The sequence below is a fragment of the Typopeltis vanoorti genome, chromosome 26, assembly GCF_054136105.1.
Source record: "Typopeltis vanoorti isolate ZY-2024b chromosome 26, IOZ_Tvanoo_1.0, whole genome shotgun sequence".
Lineage (NCBI taxonomy): Eukaryota > Metazoa > Arthropoda > Arachnida > Uropygi > Thelyphonidae > Typopeltis > Typopeltis vanoorti.
Genome location: NC_143574.1, coordinates 2,871,061 through 2,892,611, shown reverse-complemented (window position 1 = coordinate 2,892,611; position 21,551 = coordinate 2,871,061). Strand labels below are relative to the sequence as shown.

At 33.7% G+C, this 21,551-nt stretch overlaps 1 protein-coding gene across 1 annotated transcript in view; it reads left to right on the top strand.

The window, feature by feature from the left end:
• The window catches only part of LOC150092270 (dynamin-binding protein-like), a 247,536-nt gene that overhangs the window by 96,703 nt on the left and 129,282 nt on the right, over positions 1 to 21,551 (top strand). Inside the window, exons 6-7 of the mRNA XM_090414833.1 lie at positions 1,813 to 1,933; positions 16,566 to 16,654. Of these exons, the coding sequence (XP_090270959.1) occupies positions 1,813 to 1,933; positions 16,566 to 16,654 (210 nt within the window). The remainder of the gene's footprint in view (positions 1 to 1,812; positions 1,934 to 16,565; positions 16,655 to 21,551) is intronic.

The following is a 21,551-nucleotide window of genomic DNA, read 5'->3' as shown; positions in this document are numbered from 1 at the left end:
AGAACCAAGGTTTAGCGATAGGCAACCCTTTATCTCCTATTCTTGCGAACATTTACTTGGAGGATTTTGAAACAAAAGCTATATCATCCTTCTCGTTTAAACCAAAACTTTGGAAACGCTATGTAGATGACATTTTTATTATTTGGAGTTACGGCCACAACTCTCTCATGGATTTTCTTAATCATTTCAATAATCAGCATCCTGATATAAAATTCACAGTTGAACTTGAACATGACAATTCCCTACCTTTCCTGGATATAAAACTGTCATGCTACTCTGGAAAATTTAGAATCTCAATGTATAGAAAACCTACACAAACTAATAGATATCTTCACAGTCAATCCTACCGTTTTCCTCCACAAAAACATGGAACTATTTCTACCTTGGGTCATAGAGCACGCTCTTTTCTGAATGACCCAGATTAACTTGAAATAACCAACTTTAAGGGTAACATCTCCATCCCATATATCAGTTCAGTTTCCAAAAAATTAGCTAAAGTTCTTAAGAAGTACAACATCAGGACCTTATTCACTGCACTTCCAAAAATCCGCTCGCTAGTAAGCCATCCAAAGCCTCATCATCATAATCTGAAATATCCTGCCGTGTATATAAGTATGGTGTGATTGTAATATCCATTATTTTGGTCAAACAATAAATCTATTGAATTACGTATGGAGGAACACAAGAGAGACATCTCTTACAAAAGAACACATGCCACTGCCTTGTCTAGTCATGTTCTTTTCTCAAACAATCCTGATGATGAACACCAGAGTCATTCAATCTGCTGGGATAGATCCGAAAACATCTTTCGTTGCCATGATGAGTTTGAAAGAAAAATTGTGGAATCCAGAGAAATCATCCTTAATCGTGAACATTTAAATAACAATTTGAGCTACAACATCCCTGATAGCCACTCTGCTGTTGCTCAGTACTGGCATTCACGAGAGTCTGTAAGCACACACTCGACAAACAATGCCACGTTTGAAAGAACAACTTAAATGTAAATACAACGTTTTTTTCATGTCAATTATGTACTGCAATTTTCCTATGCTTCTCAGTTTTAAACTTCAGTGTTTTTATTGCTTTCCTGTTTTTAGAAGACACCTGAAGAAGGCTGTCAAAAGCCGAAACTAGTAGTATTTTATATCATTAAAGCCTTACAATTATTCTAATTGTAAGGCTTTAATGACTAATTTGTTTTAGTCATTAAATCTCTTTATAAATATATATATATATATATATATTTTTTTTTTTGATATTTTTAATTCATTTTTTTAGAGTCCAGAAACCCTGCTCTAGAGATTAAACATGGAACTTTTTCATGCCACTTCAGGCCTTCATTAAGCAGGAATGTGGTCTCTCACTGGGTGATGAAACTCATCTTCCACCTAAAAACAATCACAAACATCTATTCACACAGGAATTTGAACCCACAGCCTGTTGGTTGGAGAGTAGGTATGCTAACCACACCAGCATGTGTACACTACAAATATTAGCTCTGTTGCCCAAATACAAATCAAGAAAGATTATATAATCACGATATCTATTTGCTTTTAGGATAACAGAGCTAATATTTGTAGTATGTACATATAAAGAGTCATTCTTTGTATATTGAATTCTCATCTTATACAACACTAAGAAACCTATAAACATTTTCTTCCCTTTTAATATATTTAAAAATGAGTTTAAGAATTTTTATAAATAGAAATTATGATGGGTGTCCTATTTACTTCTCAAATGTAAATATTCTCTAATTTATGAAAAGTAATTCGATAAATTCATAACTGCATTTTATTTATTTATTTTTCCTAGGCTAAAGGCATTGATGTGGAAACTGTGTTTGGAAATTTGGATGAAGTTATTGATATGGCTGATAGACTATTAAGGAGACTTAAGAAGGTTCAGCAAATGAAGCCACAGAATCAACTTCTTGGTATGAATCTTTTCAATAGTTCTGAATGTGAAATTAAGTTTCATCATACTGCTTTTTTAATGCTGAAGCTCTTTGCATTGCAGTTGCAAAGATTTTCAGCACAAAAAGAAAAATTTGAAATTGAAATAATAAGGAAATTGAAAAATTTGAAATATTGACATTTGCTACTTAATACATCAATTTCATATTTGTTGGTTTTTTCTTATTTATTTTATGCCTGTAATAAACAAATACAAAAGACAAAAAACATTCTAGTCTGGGATTATTCCAGAATAATCTCTGACTATAATGGTTTGAGAAATGAGTTTCAGAATTGCACCTTGGTTCAAAGATTTCATAATGTTATGAACATTGTCCTCGTATGTCTCAAAAGATGAAAAGTGTAATGTACAATGTTCTTATAAGTATTAATCTTTCATTGCTGTTCTTATTCTATAATTAGCAGTGTAGTTTTTTTTTTTTCTAATTTCTTACTAATTATTAATGCCACTGTTTATAAAATTTAAAATAAATAAATGTGTGTGGGGGGGGGTTGGTTTGGTTTGGTTTATTGACACAAAGACTACAACAGTCATACTGCTACAAAACAAAAGTTTGCAGCAGTATATAAGGTTTACAGAAAGTTACAAAAAAATCAAGCAAAAGAGTATTTACACATAGACAAAATGACAGCAAAGACTACAGCTGTGCACAGATAGTCAAAGATACATTAGTAAATAAAAAATAAATAAAGGTATATACTAAAATGTACAAAGTTAAGTTATACATATAAATAAAATGACAGCAAAAGTAACAACTGCACATAAGCCAGAGGCCACAGGGGCACACTAATAATCAAAAATACATTAGTACATAAAAATGTAAATGAAAATATGATAAATTGTATATGGTTAAACAACACATTATCTGCGCATGAATAAAATACACCAAGGATTACAACAATACATGAGGTTAAAAAGTTACAGCCATCCACAGGTAATCAAGGATAAAATCAACATGTATATACAAAAGTCAAGTTAAGCAATGTGGCTTCCACATATAAACTAAGCTACGAGGGTGGTCGGAAAAGTTCTTGGCCTCGACCATACATGTCAACACTATTGGCAAGATTTTTTTTTTTCTAAGTTAGTACATCTGTCATAAGCATCCATGTGAAATTGCAAGTCATTCTATCAAGTAGTTGGTTTTATACAGCTGTCTGAAGCAAAAGTGTTGTCTATATCCCTTGAAATGGATAAAATTGAGTATCGTGCAGATATAAAATTCTTTGCAAAAGAAGGTTTAACGCAAAAGAAATTCATTCGAAGTTAATAAAAGTTTATGGGCACTCTTCTCCTTTGTTTTTGACAATTAAGAAATGGGCTGCCGAGTTTAAATGTTGCCATACCAGCTTTGAAGATGATCCACGTGAAGGACGTCCAAAAAGCGTAGCACTTGATCAAGTTACACCAAAAAGTGTAACTTGATCAAGTGCACGATATGGTATTGGATGACCAGCGAGTCAAAGTGCGTCAAATTTCTGAGACTACAGGCATTTAATGTGTAGGATATATTTTGCATGAGGAATTGCATATGAATTAAGTTTCAGTAAGGAAATACCGTGACTATGACATATTACTTACTATTATAATAACTGAATTAACTCATGTAAAATATTCTTTATTAGTAGAATTTTTGCCTGAGTATCACAGGCATCATCAGTACAAGTACAAAGGCTAATTAAACAATAACTGATATATTCACAAAGTGCCACATGAGTAGCTAAGGTTAAATTTCCTAAATTTATTTAAAAGAAAAATATTTATATATATATGTGTATACAATTACAAGTTACAATGATTTATAGAGTACTATCTCCCACAAGGGTGAAAGATGTAGACCATGGGATCTATTTAGGTTAGGGGAGTGAAGTAATGTTTCACATGTTTCTTTGTAAAGCCGTTCCATGAGGAACCGACTTTTGTGAATGACTGTTGTCTTGTTCCACTGAACTGTATGTCTAGTGTTGATGGCATGCTCTGCAAGTCCAGACTGTTCAGGTTCAAGATATTGAATATATGACTTGTGTTCTTCTAACCAGATCAGAGCAGATCTTCCTGTTTGTCCGAAATATGATAACCCACAAGAGCAGGGAATCTGGTAGACACCTGGAAAGCTGAAATGTGGGAGCTTGCCCTTTGAGACGTAAGGAATGTAGAGATTTTTCTGATGGGTCAAAAGGCCACACAAATATTTAGTGGTTTTAACACTTTAGTTATGCATTCACAAATGCCTTGCACATAGGGGATAGGTATACATGTCATTTCTTCTATATTTGAAGAGGATGCTGAAGCATGACTACTTAAAGCTCTTTTTATGAAGGAATTCTTATAACCATTGGATATGAAGGAGGAATTAATATATTGTAATTCTTTTTATAATAGTTCTGAAGAACAAAAGTAGTGGGCTCTATGAACCAGTGTTTTTATAGTACCTGCCTTTTGACTGGAATGGTGATGTGATTCAACATGGATGTACTGGCCTGTATGAGTCGCCTTCGCATAGACTGTGAATTGTAGGTTACCATCTGGTTGGCGAAGAATTAAGACGTCTAGAAAGGCTAACTGCTTATTTACTTCTATTTCTAGGGTGAACTGGATCCTTGGATGAAGTGCATTTATTTTTGAGAGAAACTGTTATAATTCTTCTGAAGTGCCCTTTCGTATGGCAAAAATGTCATCCACATATCTGAACCAAAGGTTAGGTCTGGTGAAATATTGTCAAAGATATGTTGTTCGAAGTGCTCCATGAAGTAGTTGGCAATAGCAGGAAATATTGGATTACCGATTACTGTTCCTTCGATTTGTTGGTATAACTGGTTTTTGAAGGAAAAATAACCGACTTTATTACAAATTCAAATAATTTCACTATGTCTGGAGGAAATTCTTGGTGCAGTAATTCAATGCTGTCTGCCAACGGAACATTCTATTTCGGGCAAACAGGAAGATCTGCTCTGATCCGGTTAGAATGCAAGTCGTATATTCAGTACCTTGAACCTGAACAGTCTGGACTTGCAGAGCATGCCATCAACACTAGACATAGAGTTCAGTGGAACAAGAGACAAAAGTCATTCACAAAAGTTGGTTCCTCATGGAACGGCTTTACAAAGAAACGTGAAATGTTACTTCACTCCCCTAACCTAAACAGATCCAGTGGTCTACATCTTTCCCCCTTGTGGGAGATAGTACTCTATAAATCAGCAAATCATTCTAACTTGTAATTGTATACACACACACACACACACACACACACACACACACACACACACACACACACATATATATATATATAAATTTATTTATTTGTTTTTTTTTAAAAAATAAATTTAGGAAATTTAACTATAGCTACTTAGGTAGCGCTTTGTGTATATATCAGTTATTGTTTAATTAGCCTTTGTACTTGTACTGATGATGCCTGTGATACTCAGGAAAAAAATTCTACTAATAAAGAATATTTTTTATGTGAGTTAATTCCGTTATTATAATTGTAAGTAATTACATATGAAAAAGCTTTGCGAGACATGGGTGCCACACTTGCTCACAGCAGATCAAAAATGGACTTGCATGTAAATCTCTGAACAGTTCTTGGAGCGTTTTAACAAGAATAAAACTGATTTTGTGCATCGATTTATTACTATGAATTAGACTTGGATTTACCATTACACACCAGAATCCAAACATTAGTCAAAATGGTGGACAGAAGTTGTTGTTCAGCACCAAAGAAGACAAAGTTGGTTCCATCAGCAAGAAAGGTCATGGCATTGGTGTTTTTGGGATGCTAAAGACATTTTGTTTATTAATTATCTTGAAAATGGTAAAACAGTAACCAGGAAATATTATTCCGATCTTTTAACCAGACTTGATGAAAAAATTCGTAAGAAAAGACAATTCACCTGCCCACCAAAGTGTTTTGGCAATGGGAAAATTAAGAGATCTGCACTATGAATTGTTGGAACATCCACCCTATTCCCCAGATTTGGCTCCCTCTGACTTCTATCTCTTCTCTAAACTAAAACTCTTTCTTGTTGGTCAGCATTTTTCTTCGAATCAAGGGGTGATTGCAGCTGTAGAGGGCTATTTTGTAGATCTTACTGAGAACCACTATAGGGAAGGGATAATGACACTGGAGCATTGCTGGAATAAATGTATTAGTCTTAAGGGAGATTATGTTGAAAAATAAAAATAATTTTGAAATTATAAATTCGTTTTTTCATTGTTAGGCTGAGAACTTTTCGGACCACCCTTTTACAGCAAAGGCAACAGCGGTTACAACAGTCAAAGTTAGTAGATAATATGCACAAAATTAAATTAGACAATGTGGTATCTACATATGAACAGAAGTACAGTAGAAGCTGTATGTGTATAGAATAGGATTAATTAAGCATCAAAGTTAGAAATCTGGGAGGATGCCCTCCACATGACAATGCAAGAGAGCCAACTACAGTTTCTGACCTAATGTCCAATCCCCACCTTCATGTGTGTGCCTGTTAGAAGGTTTCCACTAGGTATTGAACAGATGGGATGGCACTTTGGGAATTAGCCAATCAAATTGTATTCTGTATTTTCTTAAACCAGAAATAAACATGATGGTACAACAAGATGAAATTTCATGCTTCCTGGGGCAGCACCTAGTTAAAGAAAGCATATGCTGTTTTTAGCAGGGAACCAGAGTGAACAGTGAAACACAACTAATGGAACTAGCTTAGTATCCAAGAATTCATGATAGGTCACATTATCATAAGAAGTATCAATGGAAAAGAAGTCTGACTGGCAGAAGAATTAGAGAAGTACTTGTGTTACTGATATAAAGAAGACTCAGATGAGATCCTGCTGAATTTTTTTATTTATTTATTTATTTTTATATCTGATCCACACACTAAGGGCCATAAGACCTATAGCAGATCAGTGCCGTGTTCAGACAAGAGGAATAGAAGAGTGGAGAAGTCTGTTCACATGATAATCAATATAGATATATAATATTTTATTATATTTTATATTTATATTTAAATTTCTTTTATATTTATTTATATTCATATATCATAATTTTATTATATAATAAATATAAATAATAAATATTGTTTAATATTTATATAAATATTAAACAATATTAATTAATTAAACAATTAATATAAATAATAAATATTGTATCAATAGTATTCAAATGCCAAACACAAAGATAAACTTCTTGATTGTAAGTAGAGTTATGTGGGCAAACTTGAAAATGGAACAATGAAACTTATTTGTGCTTATGTTCTAAGGAAGAATTGAAGAAATTCTTTGAGTTATTAGTAAAGGCTGCTGACATAAAGGAAATTGACAAGCTTGTCCTTGTTCAAGATCTGAACAGCAGATAGAAAATTAACCTGAGGCATATAGAAATGTTTGGAGAAAAGAGCAAGGCCAAATAGTTTGGTTTGGTTTATTGGCACAAAAACTACAACAGTTATACTGTGCCAAAACAAAAGTGTGGTGTGCAGCAGTACACAAGGTTTACAGACAGTTACAAAAAATTAAGCAAAAGAATATTTACACATAGACATAATGACAGCAAAGGCTATAGCTGTTGAAAATTTATTTTTCACTTGGTTAGAGTATAATAAATTTAGTTTAATCCTTTATCCAAGTGTGAGCAAACAAAGTTTGCGCCTGAAAGTATCTTCAGGACTAGTGTAAGATGGTACAACACCAGGGCACTCCTTGCAAAGGTGGAGCAAGCTACCAACACTCCTATCTACTTTGTTTGCTCACACTTGGATAAAGGATTAAACTAAATTTATTATAGGCTATAGCTGTGTACAGATAGTCAAAGATACATTAGTAAATAAAAAGTAAATAACTTTGTACATTTTAGTATATATCTTTAAGTTATACAGTGTTTTCATATAAATAAAATGCAGCAACAGTTACAGCTGCACGTAAGGTCAGAGGCCACAGCAGCACACAAAATACAAGTAGTTGAGGACAATTTAGCATATGGTATAAATGTACAATTGTATGTACAAGGATCATATTAAGCAGTTAGCATTCACATATAAATAAAGTCATATCCAAGGCCACACAAGATTGGAGGTCACAGCAGTACATAAATAGTTGAGGTGATTTATTAACTAATATATATATATATATATATTTAGAAAGATATTTAATGACTAAAAAACCGAGAATTAATTAAAAGCTTTAATGATAAAAAACACAACTAGTTTCGGCTTTCTACAGCCTTCATCAGGTATCTTTTTAGGAAGGAAACAATAATAAAACTGGAGATTCTAAAAAACTGAGAAGCACAGATAAATTGCAGTACATATTTGAAATAAATGTTGTATTAACATTCAAGTTGTTCTATTTTACGTTATGTATTTAGAAAGATATTTAATGACTAAAAAACCAAAAAATAGAACGACTTGAATGTTAATACAATGTTTTTTTATTTCAATTATGTACTGCAATTTATCTGTGCTTCTCAGTTTTTTAGAATCTTCAGTTTTATTATTGTTTCCTCTTCCTAAAAAGATACCTGATGAAGGCTGTAGAAAGCCGAAACTAGTTGTTTTTATAATTAAAGGTTTTAATTAATTCTCGGTGTTTTAGTCATTAAATATCAAAGTAACCGAGTCAATGCTCATGAATACATATATATATATATATATATATATATATATATATATATATATATATATGAACTAAAATTTAATTGAACAATGTGGTATTTCCCCAAAAATAAGACCTGGTCTTATATTAATTTTTGCTCCAAAAGATGCGTTAGGTCTTATTTTCAGGGGATGTCTTATTTTTTCATGTACAGCAATCTATATTTATTCATGTACAAAAATTATGAAGATTCATATTAGACACAACCACGTCCGTTCGTTATCAAGTGCGCACGTTATTCGTGCGTTGTGTCTGTACTCCGATTGGTCATTTAGCAATGTCTCGAGTTCATCTGTTTATGTAGCCGTTTACCTCTTGTCCAAAGGCGCCTGCTTGGGTATTTACAAATACTTAATTATAATTTATATTATCATTTATTTTAAGTATTAATGTCAATAATATTATTTATATTTAATTATATATTAATATTATTATTTTATAATTCAATAAGTCTGTCGTGTGTTGCAACGGACGTACTAAATGCGTCCGTCTGGCTGACGATCTTAACTGGGGCTTATTTTTGGGATAGGGCTTATATTACAAGCATCCTGAAAAATCATGCTAGGGCTTATTTTCGCGGAAACACGGTATATATATATGAGTAAAATTACAGCAAAGTTGTAGCAGTATATAAATAGTCGAGTATAAGTAATAAGATTATGTGTATGCACAAAATTGCAGTCAAATGTGCTTGTATACAGGTTGATTTTTTGTATAAATTTAAAAAATCATGCAATTTGTATGAGTGTTTAGGATTCGGCCAGATGAGTAAAGATGTTGTTCCTTTCTTGTGTGAAGTGCTGGCATTCCACCAGAATATGATTAATGGTGAGACGAGTGTTGCATTCCTTGTATTACCTTACCTTAAATTTTGGAACATTAAATTTACGACCATCGTCCTTTACTCATACTGCCAATTTATTTAAATGATCCAGTAGGATGTTCATCTTTATCAACAGTTACCTTTCCTAGTTTTGCATTGTTGGCAAATGACTGAATATCCCTCCACCTCAAATCTTCCACTCTATCATTAATGTAAAATATTAAAGAATAGTGTCCTTAGTACAGAGCCCTGGGACACTCCACTAATCATCCTCATTCGCCTTGCTTCCAATCAACTATACACCACCCTCTATGTTTGTCTTTCATCCACTCCTTTATCCATGCCACCAATCTCATATCCATTCTCATTTGCTCCAACTTATATAATAGTTTCGTGTGCAGTATTCCGTTGGATGCCTTCAAAGTTCAGTAATATCATGGTGTAGCCATTTTCTTTATCCAATTCCTCTGTCACTTTATTATAAAAACTATAAACAACTAAGGCAGGACCTTAGTTGTTTATAGTTGTTTATTATAAACAACTAAGGCAGGACCCACCTTTTACAAAGCTGTGCTATCCCTTACAGAATATCATATTTTTATCCTCCCGTTCCTGAATTTTACCTTTAACCAACTTTTCTACTACTTGAATCACCACTCCAGAGATACTAATTGTCTGCAATTTGCAAATTCTGTCTTGGAGCCTCTTTTATGCAATGGAGCTATCTTATGCTCCTTCCACTCCCTTGGAACGAACATTGCCTAAACAACTTCATCAGAGGCACTGCCAGTGTTCTTGCACATTCTCTTAGCACACGAGTTGACATGCTATCCAGTCACACTGCTGTATTCACATTGGTATTTTTCAGTATATTGCATACCTCTGGTTCATTTACCTCAATTCTCACATCAGCTTTTGTCACATCAGTAACTTCAGTCTCCACCTGGATGGATATACCTGCAAAGTAATCACTTAGCAACATAACTATTTCATCTGCTTCTATCATTTTTCTCCATCAGCACTGAGTAAGGTTATCCTTCCATAATCATTCTTTCTCTTACTTGCTAATAAAAAAAAATGTTATGATTTAGCTTGCTTATAATCTGATTTACCCTTCTTTATCATAGTAGTTACCCTTCTTGCCTGTGCTTTGTATTACCATGAGCATGCTGATCACATTTTTGTTTATATTCCTTCTAGAATACTCTCTTTTGTTTGCAACTCCTGCTTACTTAATCCCTACTCAGTTTATCCGCCTGACCCCTGTATGCCACCCTGATACTGCCTGTCTCAAACAATCCCTGACTACTTCCCATGCACTACTGACGTTATTCCTTGTAGTTGCTTCAAGCTTCCATCTAAGTCTGTCATAATCATCAGTTTTGCACTGTTCGTCATCCGACCTCATATATTTTCCCACAAAACAGCCAGCACGCCATCATGTCATGGGTTCTAATATATACTCTTACTATTTTTTTTGTTTCCTTTTATTGTTTAATTTTAGTTTTCAAATTTTAGGTTTTTCAAAATTTTAGACTTAAAATCTATAGTTTATTTCTTTCATCACTTTCCATTGTTTAATGTTTATATTCATGTTTCATTTTCAACTATTCAATATATGTGTCTAAATTTCACATAACTGAGCTACATTTCTTAACACCTTTTTCATATTGTATGTTATTATTATTATTATCCCCACAGTAACAAAAGAAGAACTATCACTGGCAATTCAACAAATTAATCCTAACAAAGGACCAGGGATAGACGGAATCAGACCAAAAGACATCAAGAAACACTCAACAGACATACTTCCAGTTATACAAAAACTGTTAAATAAAATCTTCGAAACGGGACACATACATGAAACACTGAAGACCGCATTAATCACACCCATACACAAACAGGGAAAAAGAAACATAATAAGTAATTACAGACCTATCGCCACGCTGCCTGTAATCAACCAAATCATGGAGCGCATTGTACATCAGAAACTCTCCACATACGTTGAAAAATTTCAAATCATACCCAAAACACAATATGGCTTTCAAAAAAATAAAGGAACAGCAACACTCCTGGAAGACTTCACAGATCTAATAAACGCTGCATTGGATAAAAACAGAATAACATTAGTGGTATTCATTGACTTAACAAAAGCATTTGACACACTAACACATAAAACCTTGTTAACTAAACTTACCCATATCAGAATTGGATGTCGTCTACTCCAGTGGTTTAAAGCATACACGAAAAACAGAAAGCACATCACACGTATAGGATCAGCACACAGCAAAGAGGTACATGTAACCTGTGGAGTACCGCAAGGAGCTGTCCTATCTCCCATTCTATTTAACATATACACACACGACATAAGCCAACTCCCACTAAAAAGTAAAATCTTCCAGTATGCAGACGACACTGCCATAGTATCCATTCACAACAATGCAAATATCGCTTACAAAAATATGCAACACGACATCAATCAAATCACCAACTGGTTAACCGAAAATGGCATATATATAAACCCTGGAAAAACAAAGCTAATGGTATTTAAAAACCCCCAAACCCTGCCCATAGAAACTAAATATCTCACTATCAAACATTCATCCTCCTATACACAAAGTGCAGAACCTAAAATCACAACCATCACACAGGTGAAAACAACACGCTACCTTGGACTTCACTTCGATGCAGATCAAAGTTGGAACAGCCATACAAACTACCTACATACCAAGCTTAGGATAATAGCAAGCAAACTATACAGATTAAAAGACATTGCCCCAACCCACATAAAAATACTAATCTATAAAGCATTATGTGAAAACACTTTAAGATATGCAATCACATCATACGCATTTTGTGTAGACTACAGACTTAACAGGCTACAATGGTTGCAAGATAAAATGATAAAACTGATATTCTGGGAACAACCCACTCTCATGCAGGAAGCATGGACAAAACACAAAATATTTAAGGTGAAACACTTACGCCACTACACAGTCATGTTAAAACACTACTACAGCCCAACATATAGAGTAACCAGAACAACATATCAAATAACAAGACCACAGTCAACAAACTACATAACATATAAGTACAACAATCACTACGGCAAAGCCACCCGAAACTTCTACGTACCTGACATGATAAACAAACTGCCGTTCGATAACAGAAACCTAGGAACATACAGAGAGCTGAAACAGGCACTATATAAATATTATAGCGAGAATGAAAATTAGAGCAATTCCTGTTTCTCTCTCCCCCACCACACACACACACACACACAAACCACGACAACACCCCCTCTCAATAAACTACCACTACAAGAACACAAAGAAACAAACATACCATGTCTAAATCCAACCCTATTTGCACAAAAAAAAAAGTTAAACTGTAATAGCAGTCAAAGTCTTTCAAACACGTATCAACAAACAGTAAAATCAACACCTGGCTTGTGACCACTATAGGAACACAACCATGAAACCACCACCCTCTGTCATCTATTATCTTCCTCAGATAAGCTCTGCTAAGCTTCGAGGAAGAAAATGACTAACTTGCAAGTATCTGTTATACACACTTGTAATGCGTTATAAATATTATATACATATAATTACTACAGCAACTATGTATGCAATTCATCTGAGACATAAAAAAAAAAAAAAAAAAAAAAAAAAATTCTGTATAATCCTTATTGTAAATACTGTAAATATTATTATTGTATGTAACTTATACTGAGACATAATAAAATGTAAAAAAAAAAAAAAAATTATTATTATTATTATTGAATTGTGTGTGTATGCAGCATTACTGCATTGTATCGTGAATTGTGTGCACATTGGTGCCAATCCATATTTAGCTAGTTTAAAAAAATGTATATTCATGTTTATAAAATGTACTCTGCATTTTGTATATCGAAATTTCGTACTGTACAGAAAAGATAATATGTTCTTCATTGTTTGTGTGTGCAGATACTCTGTGTGATAGTAAACCTTATCATTTTCATTGTAAAAACAAATAAGTCGTTTATAAAAAAAAAAAAAAAAAAAATTATTATTATTATGATTATTATATTCTAAATTCAAAAATTCTGTATAAACCTTATTGTAAATATTGTAAATATTATTATTGTATGTAATTTACACTGAGACATAATAAAAAAAAAAAAAAAAAAAAAAAAATTATAAAAACCTCCATGGAGTCAAAGACTCATCGTGGGAGGTCCACTGTTATACACACAGTTTATCATACTGTGCCTTGAATATATTCGCTGTCTCTGCACACACCACACTCTCGGGCAAAGCATTGCAATCACTCACCACTCTTCATGCAAAAAACCTGCTCCTCACTCCCTTGCTCACACCCTCCTTATACAGCTTCCAGGAATGACCTCTTGTTCTCCTGCTATCCTCGCCCATTCTGTGCAAAACCTCCCCGACATTAATCTGGTAATAACCACTTAACAGCTTATATATCTCAATCATATCCCCCCCCCCTCCTCCTTCTATCCACCAATTTCTGCAAATTGCATTTTGTCAATCTGACTTCATACTCTACATTTCAGAGACCAGAAACCACCTTAGTCAATCGCCTCTGAACTTTTTCCAATGCAATTTCATCTTTTTGAAAACCAGGTGACCAGATCTGTGCATAGTAATCCATACGTGGCCTGATCAAAGCCTTATACAAAGGAACCATAACATCCTTACTTCTACAAGTCAATGTCCTCTGCATCATTCCCATTATCCGCTGTGTTGTCTTCACTATTTTAGTAACATGTCCCCGAAATTTTAGGTGCTTGTCTACAATCACTCCTAGATCTCTCATTTCCTCTACCTCTTCCAAGATATTCGCACCAATTGTGTACTTTACATCCCATCTCTGCTTCCCAAATTTCAAAACCTTACACTTTGAAACATTGAATTGACATCCCCACTTATTTACCCATTCAGCCAGTGTATTCAAGTCCTCTTGCAAAGATGTTGAAAGTTTATTTTTATCTTGGTTAGAGTATAATAAATTTAGTTTAATCCTTTATCCAAGTGTGAGCAAACAAAGTTTGCGCCTGAAAGTATCTTCAGGACTTGGGTAAGGTGGTACAACACCAGGACACTCCTTGCAAAGGTGGAGCAAGCTACCAACACTCTTGTAAAGCTCTAAAGCTACAGCACCTACACTACTCCTGATAGCTCTGCCCAACTTTGCATCATCTGCAAACAACTGCACATCACCATTCAGACCTCTCCAGATATCATTTACATACAAATTAAACAGCAATGGACCCAAAACAGAACCCTTGAGGTACACCACTAGTAACTTTCCTCTTCTGGGATATCGCTCCTCCATAGACAACTCGCTGATACCTATCAGACAACCAATCTCCAATCCAGCGAACCAATCTACTGTTCAGCCCCATCCGTTCCAATTTAATTACCAGCTTGTCATGTGGCAGTTTATCAAACGTCTTTGCAAAATCTAAATATACCACTGTATATGCAATACTTATCCAACGCATTTGTCACTTTATTATAAAAAGTAAGCAGGTTGCTAAAGCACGATTTTCCTTTAGTAAATCCATGCTGGCCGCCAAAGAGTATTTTTCTTGTTTTGACCCATCAAGTTCAGAACATAATATCTTGTAATCCTCAATTTCTAAATTGCACTGTCAGGTATGTTCTTTTAACTACCCTTAATATAATATAAATTTTACATTAAATGTAATTTTATATTAAATGTTAATTTGCTTTTAGTTAATAAGGAGGAATAGCTTTGCTATTTCCTTCATTAAAATATTTGAGTTATCATATCATTTACATTGTCATCTTGGCAGAGCTTATTACTAACCAAAGGCAAATTTACAATTAATATAAAATTGCATTTAATATAAACTTTAGATTATATTAAGGGTACTTTAAAGAACATACCGCATGCAGTTTAGAAATTGTTGATGACAAGATATTTGGAGCTCAACTTTTAATAAGTTCAGCTCCAAATAGCTTGTCCAAATAAATTAATAAGCCGAAACACACAATATGAAAAGGGTATTGAGAATGAAGATCAGTTCTGTGAAATTTAGATACTTATAATGTGGATACTCTTATCAAAGATGGCAGGTTAATAAACCTAGATAAAGAGCTGGAAGATATTAAATGGGATATAATTGGAATAAGTGAACATATGAAATGCAATCCAAGATCTAAACAATGTGCATTTACTAATAACAAGTGGAAAACAAGATGAAAGCAAACATGGTGTTGGTTTTTTGATTAAGAAGATGTAAAATTTATATAAGAAAGAATCTGTTAAATCACAATAAGACTAAATAGAAGCTATATCCTAAGAATTGTGCAAGTTTATCTACCCACATGTAGTTATGTGGATGAAGAAGTAGAACTTGTTTATAAACAAATACATCTTCTAGAAAATGATAAACATTATTTTAAGATTTTGATAGGAGATTTCAATGTAAAGGTGGAAAAAAAAGAAAAATCCAAATGAAGCATCTGTGGGAATTAATGGTATTAGCACCAGAAATGTTAGTGTTTGCAGAAGAAAGAAATTTAAAAATTCAAGGGAAAATAAAAAAAAAGAAAAAGTTAATGCCATGTTGCATGTAAATGTAATGCATCAGAACATACTCTCAAGGTTTTTTACTATGGCTGCAATGTTTAGGCATACAAATATCACTAAAAGTGTCTATTCAAATGCTAGTGTTGTTTCATTTCATGCATTTAAGGGATAAATATGTCAACTATTTTCCATTTGCACCATTAATCAATAGCTTGCTGTCATCATTTGAAAATAGCAGACCTTCATTTGAAGAATTTCGAATTGAAATTCACCTTTTCTTGTCTCTCTAAAGAGAGCATGCGATGATGAAATCAATGTAGTACTTACTTTGCTGCAAACAACTGAAGAAGGCCTTCTCATATAGCATCATGAAGCTTGTGAATCATTTTAACAAATGTTCATAAAATGTTGATAACTAAAAGTTTGTATATTTTTTATATTTCACTTTTCATATTTACTATAGAAAAAATCAGGTTGCCTTTACGTTTTGATCTATATTTGTAATTAAATTTGATTTAATTTTTGATCTTAATGCTAAGCTGCATTATTATATGTACAGGTGAGTGTTTTGCAGACCTGGCAGAAGATATGAAACAGGTTTATGGTCATTACTGTAGGAATCATGATGATGTAAACACAGTTTTAGAGGTATTGATTGTTCTTCTCTCTCTCTCTCTCTCCCTCCCAAAAAATAAAACTTGATTTTAACTGTTATTAACTTTGACTTTTCTAATAGTTTTAAAATAATTTTCGAAGGAGTGTTCTTTCAGTTTTATTTAAAAAAAAAATAAAATAAAGTAATTGTAGAAATGACAAACTGATATGTCCATTAGATAGAGCAGCTCAAGAGTTGATTAAAATAAGAGATAAAACTGTTTAATTTTTGGATTAATTTTTCATGGTAATATTCTACAGTCACAGATAAATGTTTCAAAACATTTTATACTGAATGACAAATATTATGTGTAAAGTTGAATTTCATATAATGAAGTAAAGACAATATCTACACTTTATTGTCATTAGTAAAAATGTATCTTTTTTCTTTCACTATTAGCCCTTTCCTTCACATACCAACCCCTAACTGTTCTACTTGACCATTCCTGCAGTTTTTTTTAAATCCACTCCCTGCTGGAGTGCATTTTTTAATGATTTCTTTAAATGCAAAATCATTTTTTAATGTTTTATATTAAAATATCACAATAAATGAAATCTGTCTGCTGACTCATTCTTAAGTTATTCACAAGTAATTCTGAAACAAATCCTTGAATTTTTATTTATTTTTTTTTTAAGCACAGAAAACAAGAAAGTTGAGGTTTTTGTATTGTGGTATTGACTGCTTATCTACTTGAAAATTTTCAAGATGTCTAGAACAAATGAAAATGCCTTAATTTTTCATCTAAACAAGTATCTTAAAATCATATCTTATTTTGTGTGTACAGTGCCAGCTACCTCCATGGCTCAGTGTCAGTGCTCTTTGGTTGGAAAGAAATGGGTTTGAATCCTGTCTGGCATGTGAAGACCTTTAGTCAGAGCTTTTCAGTTAAAGGTAGAGGGGGGCAGAGTTTTTTCATCTTGCAAAATAGGCAATCACCAAAAAAACACATGGAACTGATAATAATACATATATGCAGATATGATTAACTATCCTATCAGAGCATAATTAAGTTTCAAGTAATCCAAGTTACTTGGATTCCATGAAATATGCCATTGAATCCATGCAAGGGAAATTGGGAATGGGATATATACTGTGCCTTGAATATGGCAGTTTTAAAGCTTTACAAGGCAAAAGGAATGCATCATTAATATTAGCAGACAGATGTCATTTGATTTGGAAGGTGGGAAGTTCTTCCACCTTCCACTCCTTCTCCCCATGGTTTTCCTTCCTTTCCTGATGACAGTATGCATTTATGTCCATTACAATACAAAATAAATAAAGTACACAATCAAGCATGCTGATATTTGTCATTCATAAAGCCATTCTTAGCCAAAAATGAACTGAAAATATTTAATGATAATAAAAGAAGTTTAATCAGGAGGTTCAACAATCTTGCACCGAAGAAAATTTCAATCAACTTCCAGCAGATAGTGATCCACAACTTGTCAGATTATAAAATTTCAGCCAATAAACCAAAATTTTAAGCAAATTCAACTTTGCAATTGCTCTGAAAAAAATCTTGTGCATGCATACATATCGTGGCAATTTTTCTGTAATGTCAAGTAATGTCAAAACATTACTGCAAAAAAACAGTATCACTAAGGGAGAAAACACAGCCTTGATAAATTTGAAATTAAATAGAAACAGAGTGAAGGCAGACAAAAGAAATACCAAGGTGATTATACAGAAGACTACTATAATAAAATAAAATAATTATTATGTGATGCATCAATATATATATTCCAATAGTAAAATCCCACAACATTGATAAAAAAAATAAAACCAAAAGCGTATTAGATAATTTTATGAGCTTTTGAATGAAAACTTTGCACAAACTTAGGTTCAGATCTAGAGTCTGATTGCCCCCCGTCATGGATCTTGTAAATTGCTGCATCTATAAACTTGTTACAGGTTTGGCATCTGAATTTTACCAGTACATTGGTAAATTACCAGCACAGTGCTGGGGAAAGTAGAATGGGGAAGGCTGTTCCAAAGAATAAAAGTAGGTGGAATAAAAGAGGACGCAGAGAAATTAGTTTGGCAAGTTTCAAGCTGAACTATAAGTGGATGTTGTTAGTAGCAACTTTTGTTCTTATGAATTTGGAGGAAAGTGGAGGAGTGGCCAATTCAGCAGAGCACTGTCAATAAAACACACACATCTGTGTGTATTTGAGAGAGAGATCATTAATTAACCAGATTGTCTTCTTCTAGGTAGCATCAAGCAGTCTTAGAGAGGATTTTAGTACACCTTCCCAAAACCTAATAGGATCGCACCTTAATCAGCTTATTTCTCTATCTAATACTAACTACAAGATATTTTTCCATATTATCAATAACAGGCTCAAAGTGGGAATAAAATACATAATTAAAAGCACACAGATGTATGGAGTTCCAGGCCGAGCAGTAGAATTTAATCTGTTTCTGTTACATGATCTACTCCACTCAGTGAATACGAAAAAGCAGTCGATGGCAGTGCTATCAGTAGGCCTTACTCAAGTATTTGTTAATGTCTGACATTCCTTTCTGTTTCAGATCCTCCAGCAAATTGGTGTTGGTAAAAAGCTGCTATCTGTTATCAAAGAAGGCAATGGCCTCTTAGTCCATTGTTCTTTTTGGTTCTTGAATGTTTCTTAGAGGAAATCAACAATACACATGCTGTGCAAGGAATAACAATTTCCTTTAACTATGATGGAAAATATGGCATATGTTGATTATGTAGTGGGCACTTTGGATGAAAGATAATGATTCCATATACATCTTGGAGGTATTCCTTTTCAACTAATCCCTAAATTATACTTGGAATTCCCTTCTCCACTTACCCAATATTACCAGTTCAAGAACTTATATACAAGAACATCAAAACCTTAGAAGACTGGAAAATAGGGCCACTTTCCTTATCTTCTAAAGTCGTAGTACTCAAAACCATAATCTTCCCTGCTCAGTTGTATATAATAAATATTACAGACATCACAGAAGCTGAAGAAAAGCAATTATATAATAAGCATGTGCAATTTTTTTTTTTGGTCCAGCTGATACCAAGAAGTTAAAAAGGAATTTCTTCACCTATCAAAGGAGCATGGAGGATTTGGGCTTCCAAGTCTTAAAATTCTGCTATTTAAGCAATACAGCTTCAAAAATCCATAAAATATTGCAGACCTGCTCCTGTACTGTCTGGGTTTTCATCTTTTCCTGTTTGGAGTAAATGATTATGAAGGTCCAAAAGCTGAGATTGTTTCTGAATACTACAACAGTCTGGCATTGACATTCTTTCCATTAAAAAAAAGTAAAATTTGGTATAAAGAAATCTTTAATCTCTTTTGCCGTGAACTTCCACAGTTGAATGCTGAGAACAACAATGCAACACTTAGTTTCATAACTTAAAGGATAGCAAAGTTTGTGTGAAGTATCTTCACAGCTGAGCTACTTGTATATAGGGGCTAATGATTTCACATCAATTGCCATAGTATCTCATAATGCAAGGTACATGTCCTTACAGACATATATAATGCTATGCATTACAGTGAGGGCCACTACCCAGACCAGTTTCAAACTTTATTGTGGTCTCATCAGTGGGAGCCAAACACAAAAGAGATATCAAGTTTGAAGTAATGCAGAAGTCATATATTTCTAATGTGAAAAGACTAATGCCTTCACATCAATTGCCATAGTATTCCATAATGCATGGCACATATCCTTCCAGACATGTAGGATGCTATACATTATGGGAAGGGCAACTACCCAGACCGCTTTCAACCTTTATTGAGGTCTCATCAGTGAGCCAGACTCTGTTTGCTTACACTAGGATAAAGGATGAAACCAAGATTATAATTTCTTGGAATCTTTAATTTATAGTATAACCAAGGGGAAAAAAACTTTCAACATCTATCTCCAATCCAGAGTATTTTAGTAATAAGGTGTGTGACACTTTTGACTACTTGCATATTGGAAATATATGACTTCTGCATTACTTCAATCTTGGTATTTCTTCTGGGTCTGGCTCCCACTGGTGAGACCTCAATAAAGTAAGCCTGTGCAATTTTTTGAAGGTGAAGGTGACAGTTATAGTGGATGTAATGTGTTCGTTCGGTGAGGCATCTTGTTATGTGAACTTACTGACCTGCACATGGTTCCTGATGGAACCATGACTACTGCAACTTATAGAAACAAGGTCTAGGATCTCTGTGTTCATCTATATGTGGATGCAATAGAGGAAACGTTTATCCTACGAGATGATGATGATAATGCTTGTTCTCATCGAGCAAAACTCATGGACCTATATCTTCAAGAAGAGACTTATACATGTGGACTGGCCAGCCAGTCTCCTGGCTTTAAGGAGACCCAGAGATGTGTCCTGAGAGAACTATATTGGAGTGACAAAGGGATTAATATTAATGGTAAAAAACTAAATAATTTCAGATAAACTGTTGATATTGTAATAGCACAAACAAAAGAGAAATTTTACATTAGGAAACAGAAGCATTTATGTAGAAATAAAAAGGATTCCACTAGGCTGGATGGATTTGGGCAAACTGAAAAAATTCCTGTGCAGTAAAATAAAACCAGAAAATAGAGCCAAATTTTTCATCCAGTGTATCATCCCAGTTATGACCTATGGATAAGAGACATGGCCAGTAACCAAACAAATGCTGGATAGAATGAGGAAAACTGAGTAGAAGGGAGGAAGAGAGAGAGAGAGATGATAAACATCGGACTTCAAGACAAAATAAGTAACAAAGATATAAGAAAAAAAAACAGGTGTTGGATATAGGGAAAGAGATTTTAAAACTGAAATGGAGATGGGCAGAACATATTGCACAGATGAAGAGTGATTGATAGACAAAGACCCGGTGGGATCCATATGAAGGAAACTGGGATGATCAGAGAGAAGGA